General features: G+C 37.5%; 1 protein-coding gene across 7 annotated transcripts in view; it reads left to right on the forward strand.

The window, feature by feature from the left end:
• The window catches only part of ATP11C (ATPase phospholipid transporting 11C (ATP11C blood group)), a 202,657-nt gene that overhangs the window by 169,001 nt on the left and 19,853 nt on the right, over positions 1-13,803 (forward strand). For all 7 annotated transcript variants that reach the window (XM_007992853.3, XM_007992856.3, XM_007992854.3 and 4 more), the window contains 2 exons: positions 2,125-2,184; positions 9,859-9,986. In XM_007992853.3, coding sequence (XP_007991044.1) covers positions 2,125-2,184; positions 9,859-9,986 — 188 coding nt within the window. The remainder of the gene's footprint in view (positions 1-2,124; positions 2,185-9,858; positions 9,987-13,803) is intronic.

Here is a 13,803-nt window from a genome sequence, read left to right on the forward strand (position 1 = left end):
GATCACGAGGTCAGGAGATCGAGACCATCCTGGCTAACATGGTGAAACCCCGTCTCTACTAAATATTACAAAAAACTAGCCGGGCGAGGTGGCGGGTGCCTGTAGTCCCAGCTACTCGGGAGGCTGAGGCAGGAGAATGGCGTGAACCCGGGAGGCGGAGCTTGCAGTGAGCCGAGATCTGGCCACTGCACTCCAGCCTGGGCGACAGAGCAAGACTCCGTCTCAAAAAAAAAAATAATAAAAAAAAAAAAATAAAATAAAATATATTCATTCTTGCCTTGGTTCCTGCCATCAACATGTCCTGTTCATCTTTATTCATAGTTCAAGTTCTAACTTCTTTATTCAGTCAGTCAACAAATATATTTTAAACGTGTTACCATGTGCCAAGGCCTGTTTTAGGCGCTTGAGGATACACCATGGTGTAAGACAGGCAGTGAGTGTCCCTGTTCTCATGAAAATTAGATTCTGGTGGGTGAGGTAGATACCCACTCTCCCTTGTCATGATGCAACCCTGTGATCCCCCACTGAGCTCTACCTGCTTCAACCTCAGAACACTTATTTTTTTCATAAACTGTGACTCTAGAAATACTATGGACTATATTTTGCACTGTACCAGAACTGATAATGTACAAATGAGTGTTGCTTTTCCAGGTGATGACCTTGGGAGCTCTGACTCATGCTGCAGGGGTGATTCAAAACATGTTGAGCTCATTTCTTTCGAAACATCCTCCAGAGTCAGTAGTACATTGATCTAAATATCCTCAGCTGTGGTAGATGTTCATCCTTTGGGGTTGCATTTGATTATTAAAAACAGTCTCGGCTGGGCACGGTGGCTCAAGCCTGTAATCCCAGCACTTTGGGAGGCCGAGACGGGCGGATCACGAGGTCAGGAGATCGAGACCATCCTGGCTAACACGGTGAAACCCCGTCTCTACTAAAAAGTGCAAAAAACTAGCCGGGCGAGGTGGCAGGCGCCTGTAGTCCCAGCTACCTACTTGGGAGGCTGAGGCAGGAGAATGGCGTAAACCCGGGAGGCGGAGCTTGCAGTGAGCTGAGATCCGGCCACTGCACCCCAGCCTGGGCGACAGAGCGAGACTCCGTCTCAAAAAAAAAACAAAAAAAAAAAACAGTCTCAAGTCTCCTAGAGCTCATTCTGGAGAATTAGCTGACAGAAGGGAGGAGACTAGTTTTCTGGCATGACTGGAAAGTGGGCTGTTGAAGGGGCTTCTCGAAGAGAAGTTCAGAGACGTCATGAACAAGTAACAGCAAAGAAGCTCACAGCCTGCTTTGAAGAATAGCACTTATTTGAAAATTCTAGTCCTGGTAGTTTTGCCTAAAGACATTAATATCAGTATTTTATAATCACACTTAGTAACTTTTACTACCTTATGACTTCCCAGCTTGTGTTTCTTTTCTGCTTGTCTTTTTAGTATTTCTAAAATTAAACAATATGTCCCTCAGGACAGTGGTCCCCAACCTTTTTGGCACCAGGGATCTCAGGCCCTAATGCTCACTTGCCTGCCGCTCACCTCCTGCTGTGCATCCTCGGGGGAGGGGAGGGGGTCCCTGACTTAGGAAAAAGAAGTTGACTCTTTTTTTGGTGTCATCTGTGTGCCATCTTTGTGTGTAGTAGATGTTCAATAATGATATGTTGATTGTTTGATGAGATAGTAATAAAGGCATTAAAGCATTAGTTGATATTGTTAGTGTCAACATAATCTATAATAATTTCCCAACTATTTGTTGGCATTAATTGACTTTAAATGTACACTTGCAGCATTGTCAGTCTACTATATGGTTTGCAAATCTAATTGGTGTTAAAGATACAGTGTCATTAGGTGTTCATATTGGATGAGCTCATTTATTTCCTGGAAGAAGGATAGCAACAGATTCTCATTAAGTAAATAAGATCCTCTTCTGCCTTGATAGGGCAAAAGTTGGCCTTGATATGAATTAATCATTTTTTTAGTTGTTTCCTTATGTCTGTGGAATAGAGGTTTATTGCATTCTGGCATTAGAAGGATTTAGGAATAATTATAAACTGTTTGGAATATAGTTTCCCATTTTAGTTTAGCAAGTTGATTAAGTGAAAATGTTAATCCTTGTCTTCATTTTTTTTTTCAGAACCTTTGTTTCATTTTGCCACAGTTTTTGTACCAGTTCTTCTGTGGATTCTCACAACAGGTTTGTTTCCCAAGTTTTCGTTATAATGTAGTTTACATTTGCTGTTAATAAATTACCCTTATATATTAGATTTATAGAGATTAGAGATGTATATACAAAGTAAAAGCATCTCTTGGTTTTGACGATAGCAAATGTGTATGTCTTTGCTTTACTAGCTTTCTTATTGTTACCTTCATTTTGAAATGCTTTTGGTACATCCTGTTGGAGATGTGATAACATTAAAAAGAGTATTTTGAATTTTTTCTTTTTATCAATGTATAAAATGTTTCATAATTCTAAAATGTTATAGTTTAATATTTTATCAGATGAAATCTCCCAACTTTGCAGGCTCTCAGGTTAGTTTTATAGAAAAACATTAATCTTTAAGCTATCCAAGAACCTGTGATTCCTAGAGAAAGCCTTGGATTACGTAAAGCAGCTATAGATGTTTTGCCTTCTGTTGTTTTCTGAACATGTATTACATAAGGAATATGTTATATATTAACTTGATACATAAGTGGTAGGATGGCGAGGCATCTTTGTTTTAGAAACTGTAATGGATTTGACATTGCTTCTAATGGGAGGTATAGCAAAATACAGGAACTTATAATACTCAGTGACTCAGAAATTTTATAATTAATCTATGAGAAGTTCAATGATTTTTCCAAACTGAGCTACCACATTGCCATAGGTGTTAAGTTTCTAAATTTCAAAGGCAAGCTTTACATATGCTTCTGTGAATACAAAGTACACTTATGAATACACTTATGTATTCTTCTTGGTTCCTCCTGGTAGGAAGTGATTTTTTTCTAATTCTTTGGCAGCATTTTTTTTTTTTTTTTTAACTTTTAGGTTCAGGAGTGCATGTGCAGGTTTATATTGGCAAACTCATGCCACAGGAGTTTGGTGTTCAGTTTATTTTGTCACCCAGGTAAAAAGTATAGTACCTGGTAGGTAGCTTTTTGTTCCTCTCCCTCCTCTCACTCTCCACCCTGAAGTAGACTCCAGTGTCTTTTTCCCTTCTTTGTGTCCATATGTTCTCATTGTTTAGCTCCCACTTACAAGTGAGAACATGCTGTATTTGGTTTTCTCTTTCTGCATTAGTTTGCTTAGGATGATGGCTTCCAGCTCCATCCGTGTTGCTGCAAATGACATGATCTTATTCTTTTTTATGTTTGCGTAGTATTTCACGGTGTATATGTACCACATTTTCTTTTTCCAGTCTACCATTGATGGGAATTTAGGTTGATTACATGTCTTTGATATTATGAAGAGTGCTGCAGTAAACGTGTGTATGTGTCTTTATGGTGGAATAATTTATATTCCTTTGGGTATATACCCAGTAATGGGATTGCTGGGTTGAATAGTAATTCTGTTTTAAGGTCTTTGAGGAATCATCACACTGCTTTCCACAATGGCTAATTTACATTCTCACCAGCATTCTACAAGTGTTCCCTTTTTTCTGCAACCTTGCCAGCATCTGTTTTTTTTTTTTTTTTTTTTTTTTGACTTTTTAATAATAGCCATTCTGACTGGTATGAGATGGTATCTTGTTTTTGTTTTGATTTGCATTTCTCTAATGATTAGTGATGTTGAGCGTTTTTTCATATGCTTGTTGGCTGCGTGTTTGTTTTCATTTGAAAAGTGTCTGTTCGTGTCCTTTGCCCACTTTTTAATGGGGCGATTTGATTTTTGCTTACAAATTTATGTAAGTTCCTTATAGATGTTGGGTATTAGACATTTGTCACATTCATCATTTGCAGATATTTTCTCCCGTTTTGTAGGTTATCAGTTTACTCTGTTGACAGTCATCTTCTTGTATGCAGAAATTCTTTATTTAATTAGGTAACATTTGTCAGTCTTTGTTTTTGTTGCTATTGCCTTCAGCATCTTTGTGATGAAATCTTTGCCAGCTCCTATGTCCAGACTGGTATATCCTAGGTTATCTTCCAGGGTGGTTATAGTTTTAGGTTTTACATTTAAGTCTTTAATCCATCTTGAGTCGATTTTTGTATATGGCATAAGAAACGGGTTCAGTTTCAATCTTCTGCATGTGGCTAGCAAGTTATCCCGTGCCATTTATTGAATAGGGATTCTTTTCCCCATTGCTTGTTTGTGTCAGCTGTGTTGAAGATCACGTGGTTGTAGATATGTGGCCTTATTTCCGGGCTCTCTGTTCTGTTCCATTGTTTTATATATGTCTGTTTTTGTACCATACCATGTTGTTTTGGTTACTGTAGCCTGTAGTATAGTTTGAAGTCAGGTAATGTAATGCCTCCAGCTTTGTTCCTTTTGCTTAGGATTGCCTTGGCTATTCGGGCTCTTTTTTGGTGCCATATGAATATTAAAATATTTATTTCTAATTCTGTGAAGGATATAATTACTAGTTTGATAGGAATAGCATTGAACTTGTAAATTGCTTTGGGCAGTATGGCCATTTTAACAATATTGATTCTTCCTATCCAAGAGCATGGAATGTTTTTCCATTTGTTTGTATCATCTCTGATTTCTTTGAGCAGTGTTTTGCAATTTTCATTTTAAAGATCTTTCACCTCGCTGGTTAGCTGTATTTCTAGGCATTTCATTATTTTTGTGGCTATTGTAAATGGGATTATGTTACTGATTTGGCTCTCAGCTTGGATGTTGTTGGTATATAGGATTGCTACTGATTTTTGTACATTAATTTCGTATCCTGAAACTTTGCTGAAGTTAACAGGTCAAGCTTTTGGGCCAAGGCTGTGAAGTTTTCTAGATATAGAATCATATTGTCTGCAAACAGGGATAGTTTGACTTCCTGTCTTCCTATTTGGATGCCTTTTATTTATTTCTCTTGCCCAATTGCTTTGGGTAGGACTTTCAGTACTATGTTAAATAGGAGTGGTGAGAGAGGGCATCCTTTTCTTCTTCTAGTTTTTGAGGGAATGCTTCCAGCTTTTGCTTGTTAAGTGTGATGTCGGCTATGGGTTTTTCTTAGATGGCTCTTATTATTTTGAAGAATGTTCCTTCAATGCCTAGTTTGTTGAGAGTTTTTTAACATGATGGATTTTATTGAAAACCTTTTCTGCATCTATTGAGATGATCATGTGGCTTTTGTTTTTAGTTCTGTTTATGTGATAAATCACATTTATTGATTGGCATATATTGAACCAACCTTGCATTCTAGTGATAAAGCCTGCTTGATCATGGTGGATTAGCTTTGTGATGTGCTGCTGGATTCAGTGTGCTAGTATTTTGTTAAGTGTTTTTGCATCTATCTTCATCAAGGATATTGGCCTGAAGTTTTCTTTTTTGTTGTTGTTGTGTCTGTGCCAAAGTTTTCGTATCAGAATGATGCTGGCCTCAGAATGATTTAGGGAGAAGTCCCTCCTCCTCAATTTTTTGGAATAGTTTCAGTAGAAATGCTACAGATCTTCTTTTTGACTGTGACTCCATCTGGTCATGAGCTTTTTTTTGGTTGGTAGACTTTTTATTAGCATTCAGTTTTAGAAGTCATCGGTCTTTTGAGGGATTCAGGAAATCCCTGGTTTTCTGACTGGTTCACTCTTGGGAGGTTGTACATGTCCAGAAATTTAACCATTTCTTGTAGGTTTTCTAGTTTGTATGCATAGAAATGTTCATAGTAGTCTCTGGGGTTTTTTTTTTTTATTTCTGTTGTGTCTGTGTATCATCTGCTCTGTCATTTCTGATTTTGTTTATTTGAATCTTCTCTTTTTTTTCTTTATTAGTCCAGCTAGTGGTCTATATATATTATTAAATGTTTTCAAATAACCATCTCCTGGATTTCTTGGTCTTTTGTATGGTTTTTTGCATCTCAGTTTCCCTCAGTTCAGCTCTGATTTTGGTTATTTCTTGTTTTCTTCTAGCTTTGGGGTTGGTTTGCTCTTGTTTCTGTAGTTCCTCTAGTTGTGATGTTGGGTTGTTAATTTGATTTCTTTCTTTCTCTCTCTCTCTCTCTTTCCCTCCCTCCCTCCCTCCCTCCCTCCCTCCCTCCCTCCCTCCCTCCCTCCCTCCCTCCCTCCCTCCTTCCTTCCTTCCTTCCTTCCTTCCTTCCTTCCTTCCTTCCTTCCTTCCTTCCTTCCTTCCTTCCTTCCTTCCTTCCTTCCTTCCTTCCCTCCCCTCGCACTCCCCCTCCCCTTCCCCTTCCCCTTCCCTTTCCCGAGTCTTGCTCTGTCACCCAGGCTGGAATGCAGTGGTGTGATCTTGGCTCACTGCCACCTCCACCTCCTGTGTTCAAGTGATTTTGATTTCTCCTGCCTCAGCCTCCTGAGTAGCTGAGATTACAGGTGCCTGTCACCACACCTGGCTGATTTTTGTATTTTATTAGAGACGGGGTTTCACCATGTTGGTCAGGCTGGTCTTGAACTCCTGACCTCAAATGATCTGCCTATGTTGACACCTCCCAAATTGCTGGGATTACAGGCTTGAGCCACTGTGCCTGGCCTTCTTTTTAACTTTTTGATGTAGGTGTTTAGTGCTATAAATTTCCCTCTTAACACTTCCTTAGCTGTGTCCCAGAGATTCGGGTATGTTGTATCTTTTGTTCTTTATTAGTTTTAAAGAAATTCTTGATTTTTGCCTTAATTTCATTATTTACCCCCAAATCATTCAGGAGCAGGTTAATTTCCATGTTGCTGTATGGTTTTGAGTGATTTTCTTGGTATTCATTTCTATTTTTATCACACTGTGGTTTGAGAGTATGGTTGGTATGATTTTTGTTTTTTTGGAATTTGCTGTGGATTGTTATGTCCAATTGTGTGGTTAATTTTAGAGTATGTGCCATGTGGCGATAAGAGGAATGTATATTCGGTTGTTTTGGGGGTAGAGAGTTCTGTAGATGTCTATTAGGTCCATTTGGTCACATGTTGAGTTCAGGGCCTGAATATCTTTGTTAATTTTTGACCTCAGTGATCTGTCTCATACTGCCATCAGTGCCATGTCATTAGCCCCCAGTAGTGCCAGTTAAACAGATCATCTTTCATTATAAATTAAGCATCTTTCAGTTTTTGGAAGTGCCATCAACCTTCTTGTATTAAAATTAATAGTATTAGAGAGTTTCGTAAGTTCTGATCAATCCGTTTTTCTTGAACATTCAAATTACTAGTGAGCAAAATGTTGCTAATTCCTTACTTTCTTGGATGAATGCAAGTATTAAAAATATATGAAATTCTCTTAACTAATGTGTAGCAGTGTGCTAAAGGTTAAGTTGGCTTGTTCTGGTGGAAATACTGTTTTCATTTTGAAAGGAGTCTGTTGCTTTATTATCCTTTTAAAACGTGTTTACCAAGCACAAGTTTTAGGGCAAAAAGGACTTACTCCTTATAAAACCAGCTGAGATTTAAACCGTGGATTGTCTTCAGTCTTCTTAGATTACCTTAACTGCTTATGGTTCCATAGGAGTTGATGTTTGGCTCCTTCTGTTGCTCAACTGGTAGGTTCATTCATTTGGCAACTATTTCTTGATTGCCTGCTTTGTGCCAGGATAAGTGCTGAGAATATTGCAGTGATCAAAACAAACTTCTTCCCCCCGTGAAACTTGCAGTGTATAGTGATAGGGTGAAAGCCAACAATCAAATATATTATGCTGGGTACTGATATATGCTATGGTGGAAAAAAGAAAGCATAATAAAGGGATAGAGTGTGACTGGGAGAGAGAGAGCTGCTGTTTTAGACATCTGAAAAGGTCTCTCTGATGAGATGACATTTGGGCAGAGACCTGGAGGTAAGGGAAGGAATAACGTGGACATCTTAAAGGAAAAGTATACCAGGTAAAAGGAAGGTAAAAGTGTACCAGGAGAGCTCAGGAGGTAATGTGATATGCAAAATCTTTATTTTTGATTTTGGTTTTGTGCTAGTGCTGAATGTAGCAACCTTTATTGCAAATATCTTTGGAGTGCCTATGAGTAGTCTGTCTTTTTCAGTCCAGAAGCACATTAGGCATTCTCTGGAACTTGCAAGGAAGACTATGAAGAATGTAGAAATGGACCAGGGTTCAGATTCTTTACACAAAAAGCTTCCCTTTCTTTAGCAAAACTAGGATACTAAATGTCTTTTGTTTAATGAAAAGAAAACATTGTAACAGGTTTCATAAAAAAAAAAAACAGTATTATCAACTATATCTGTTTGTTTTGGGAATATTCTGCCTCTTCTAATTATGTACCTAAGAATTACAATTATCGGTCATGTGATTTTAAAGTATCATAGTGAAACAAAAGTAGATTGATACTTCTTTTGTTTGAATGAAATTCAAGACTAAATTATACACCAGTCAATCTGAGTTGTACTTTTTAAAATTTACTTGTTAGTGAAAATGAGTAGTTTCCAAAGAAAGTATGGTGTTATGTGCCACGGACTAGTCCTCTCCTTTGAAAACAAAAAGGAATGCAACACCTTTTTTTGTACTTTTAAATTCAGTGGAATATCTTTGTTGAGCTTAAATCTTTGTTTATAGAAAGTATGTTGGAAGTGTCTTTTAACTTCATGGAGAATGTTGCATCCATTATCATTTGCTTTGTCTCTCCTGCCAGCCAGAGTTGTAGTCCCCTCCTCGGGGTTTCCCCAATTCCGCCTCTCCATCTAGAATTTGAACTCTCTGGTGGACAGGGGATGAATCATCTCTGTCCCTAGTACTTGTCATTTAGTAGGCACTCAGTAAATGTTCTGAAGTCAACTAGTAAACTAACTAATGCACCATTCAAGTAATTCCCAGCCTTTTGGAGTCAGTCTTCATTATGGTAGTAATTATCTTTAGTAGCCATTGATTGAAAATACATTATTTTGTTAATTTTTGTCATAGTTAAATGCATTTTATTAAGGGACATTTATACATGTGAAAAATACATATGAGTATGGGGAATTATTCAGGCCACAGAAAATGTTTGTATGACAATCTTTAGCACTGTGTAGATAAATACTGATGTAAATACTTTCATCAGAATGAGGTTCATAGAATTTTTTAAATTTTTTTCAATAAAGGAGGATTTATAATATCAGAGCAGGCCTTTTCAAATGTTACAGCTTCCAATCTGTACTCATTCATTTATTCATCTAGTATTTATTCATTGTTTTTTGTATGCCAAGTTCTGTTATAGGAGCTCAAGATTGTCCAAGTTGTCCAGTCAAAGACCACCAGGAATACACTTGTAGTTGATCAAATTAGGTTTATTACTCAGTTCAGGAAGGAAGAACACACACCATGGGAAACTGTGGGGCTTCTCAGGAAGAGGATGTTAGAAAAGACTTACACAATTTGGACTTGAAAATACTAACCAAAATATGTAAAATATTAACCAACACGTTTGTGACACAGGCTGATTGCTGCCTATATTTAGTTTCTCTAAGAATTCCTCACTTACACTTAATGGTGTTTGCTGAAGTAACTCCTGAATAGCTAGTTTTAGCTATTAAGCAACCTTGAAAAGTTATTAATGTCTATTAGAAATGCAACTTATAGCATGTAAACATTCTGAATAAGATTCTGTTAAAGGGGAGGTATATTAATGTGATACATCACAATACGTTAGTTTCTTTTTTATAGTTACTAGGCAGTGACCTTGTTTACAGTTTCCTTTGCCACTACCAAAAGCATGTAAAAAAGTTTCTTATTTTAGCTAGTAAGTTTTCCTCATACATAAATATCATCTTGTAGATGATTGTTACATGAAATTTCTTTCTTTCCTCTGTTGTTTTTCATTTTAGCCACTGTATGATGCTGCTTACCTTACAATGTACAATATCTGCTTCACATCCTTGCCCATCCTGGCCTATAGTCTACTGGAACAGCACATCAACATTGACACTCTGACCTCAGATCCTCGATTGTATATGTAAGTTAAATATATAGTTAAAACCCCCTAAGACTTTCAGTGTTGTGGTTTTCATTTTATCTGTAGATGGGAAGAATGCAGAAGAATGCACTTGGTTTGTGGTATGATTATGCGGTTCTCTTTGGAATTTTTAGCTATTGAAAGCAGACTGCTTAACAGGAAAATGACATATTTCCTAGGTGTGGGTTCTGTACTTGAATATATGTGAAACATTTAGTTCAGAGTCACTAATTCCTAAAACTTAAACCTACATTGTTATAGTGTTCTGGTGTCTCATGGGAAGACATGATATTTTAACTGCAAAGAAAAAAAAAGCATACACAAAGATCTTCCGTAGTTTAGAATATTGATTCCTACTTGTTGTAGATTGAACCGATGAAGTTATATTACCCTTTCTCATGTAAACTGTGCCTATAGCATTAGCCGCCCCACACCCCTCCTTTATTAGCCCCATTCTAAAACTGTTTTGTTGAAGAAAATAATGGACTCATAAGCCATTGTATTCATTTTGTGTCAGTTGAAAATGGATGCTTTTCTCTGTGGATGGGGGACTTGGCACTAGCCCCAGTTGTTTAACTTATGATTTAATTGGATTTTTAGAATTGTAGCCTACAGCTAAGGATAAAGATATTAATTTACAGCAGATTGTAAGCATTGCTAAATAGTAGGTAGCAAGTGCAATAGAGAGGTTTGGATAGTTTATTTGTATGAAATGATGATACACAAATTTAAGGGATTTTTTTTTTAACCGGCATGACTCATAAAATTTACATTTAGCAATTGTTAAGAATTATACAGTTGTAAAATTTATCATTTTAAAGGTCTTTATTAAAGAAAATTTCAGACATACATAAAAGTAGAGAGAATGCTATTTATATAATGAATGAATGTAAATAGTTGTTGAACCACTCAGCTTGTCCTAACCACTTAGCTTCAACAACTCTCAATTCCTTGACATTCCTATTCCACTGATAACCCCGTCTACTCTATCACAGGCTTATTTTGAAGCACATCTCAAAAACAGTTATTTCAGTATGCATCTCTTAAAGATAAGGATTTTTAAAAATAATAATACCCTATCACTTAAGTCCTTAATATCAGATAGTCAATGTTCACATTTCTCCAAGTGACTCATTTTTTTCATAGCATGCTTATTTGAATCAAGATCTAAAGAAGGTCCGCACATTGCAATTGGTTTATATACTTTCGGAGTCTCTTTTAATGTGTAGGTTAACCTTGCAATTTATTTGTGGAGAAAACCAGATGATTTATGTTGTAAAATTTCTCCCAGTCTAGAGTTTGCTGATTGTATCCTCATGGTGTTTACATATTCTGCTGATCCTGTATTTGTTGTAAATGCATAATTAGATCTAGAGGAGAATCATTAGAACTTTGGTAGAAATCTTACAAGCATCAGCTCCTACTACGCTCTTTATGAAAATAAGGAACCAGGGCCCAGAAATGACTTACCTAAGGACACAGAGTACAACCAGATGCAAAATGAAGATCAGAATTCAGCCCTCTTTCCAGTGCTTTTTCTAGCAGGCCAGTGGTTTTAAAACATTGTTTTAACTGTAGTTGTTTCCAGACAACTTGTAAAGAGAAGCCCAATAGTGCAGTTGCTCTGATTGAAGTGGGGTTTGAGGAGTAGTAAGCAGAATTCCCCCCATTCAGTCCCACCAAGAGCTCAGACTAACATCTGGGCTGAAAGCCTCTGCCACTTACCGTGTGACCTTATGCAGGTTACTGCAATGTGCCTCAATTTCATCTTCAGTAATATATGGGCAACAGTAGCACCTAATCACAGTGGTTTTGTGAGGAATAAATGAACCACTATGTATTAAAGAACTTAAAAAAATAGTGCCTGACAAGTTTTCAAGCAACGATAGCTATTAATCTTACTATTCTAACACCCTCCTCCAGCCTTCAGGGCTCTGCTGAGTACTTGTATAAATTAAGAATGTCAAAAATCTGCAAAAACCTGTTGAGTACAAAATATCGTAAGGGTTTCCATAAGGTTTTAGTGACTGTGCTGTAGGTGTAGGTCATGATTTATTGAATTGTGTATAGACTTGCCACATCTGATGCAAAAATAAAGACCGTGGCATACCTTTTGCTGAGCCCAAAGTGCAGCTTTCCTTTTTGACTTCATACTTGCAAGCCGTGAATGCCTGCTCTGACAAGACACTGCTCTTGACCTGTCACCAGACGATAGGTAGTTTATTTACTCTGACTGTTCCTTTGTGAACATGAAGCCCTGGTCTTCCTATATGGCTTTCTGTACAGTATACCAATTAATATTAGCGGTGGCATTGTATAGTGTATTATAGATTTTACCTTTGGTGATTTAGTGACTTGGGTATTACCAAACACTTGGATGTGAAACGACATAATTGGATGTTTTTATATTTTTAAGAGACATTTAAAAAGTAAACTGTAGTTTTTCTATAGAGGGAACAGGTGTAATTTGTTTCTTCTACAGCTTTAAAAGGCAAAAGAAAGCGTTCTGGTATACCTGCTGCCTACCATAATATGGAGGTGCTCAGGCCTGTGCTGCTCATCAGCCTCTCCCCAGATCTTGATTCTCTCTCATGCTCTCCTTCACGTTGATTGCCCCATTCTGAGTTTTTGACAGCTTCTTTATTCGAATGCAGCTAGAAAACCTGACCTATAATTCAACATATCATGCTGCTCCTGCTATTTTCCCACACTGAATGAGATGTACTTCCCATCAGTGGTCTGTAAAGACAGGAACTACTTCCTGCTTTTGCCCTTTCTTCTCCAGCCCAAGTCAGTGACTGTCAAAAGCCACATTGGCTGGCAGTTGTTGGGCACTGCCTGCAAGGATCTTTACAGAGGTGCCTTACCTGTGGTTCCTAGTTGCCTTGGAAACATGACTTACTGGCTATGGGGAGAGCTTGTTTCTGGGAAGTAGCTATCTCATTCTGCCATTTTTCTAGGACAGAGAGCATACGCTGAGTTTCAGATCGCTGCATGCACCTGGAAATCCTAATAGGTAAAAGTTGCATAATTGCCATGTGCACGAAACCCCATCGTACTCAATACCAACTGAACAAGGATCATTTGCATTTACATTACAAAGGTGTTTCTTACTCGATACAACCCAGTGACATTCTTGGTAGTATTAGCGACAAGTATGTTATTTGAGTAATTAGATATCATTTAGTAAATGTTAAGAGCAATTTGAAATAGAATCCAAAAGAAACACATGCACCAACCCATCTTTTTCTGCAGCTCTGCTCCATTAGAATTGGTAGCCTTATTTAGCATTCTGACTTGTGCTGAGAAGGTTGTACTATTTTTGACAGATTTAAACTTAATCTATCCACCTCCCATTTATCAAAGTATCATTATACAACTCCAGACATGTTATTTGACTTGACGGAAAAATATAAAGGGCACCGTAAGACCTAAAAAAAAAAAAAGGTTAAATTTCCAGGTATAAATCTTGATTAAAATAAATATCTTAATTGTTCTTGGAAAGCTTGGTAGCTTGGTTGAGAGCATATGCTCTGAAGTCAGGTCAATCCAGGATTGTATATTAACTCAGTCTCTTACCAAGTGAACTTTGGCACAGCTGCTACACTAGTGGTTCCCAGACTATACTGCACATTGAAGTCAGCTGGGGGGCTTTAAAAATATCCTGACCTCCAGGTTATACTTTATGCCAATTAAATCAGAATGAAGATGGCAACCAGGCATTAGTTTTTAACGATCCTCAGGGGATTCCAAAGTGCATCAAAGTTTGAGCACCATTGTGTTACACCTTTCTGAGGCTCCTTATTATTAGCAGATA

This window comes from Chlorocebus sabaeus, chromosome X (genome assembly GCF_047675955.1).
Source record: "Chlorocebus sabaeus isolate Y175 chromosome X, mChlSab1.0.hap1, whole genome shotgun sequence".
NCBI lineage: Eukaryota > Metazoa > Chordata > Mammalia > Primates > Cercopithecidae > Chlorocebus > Chlorocebus sabaeus.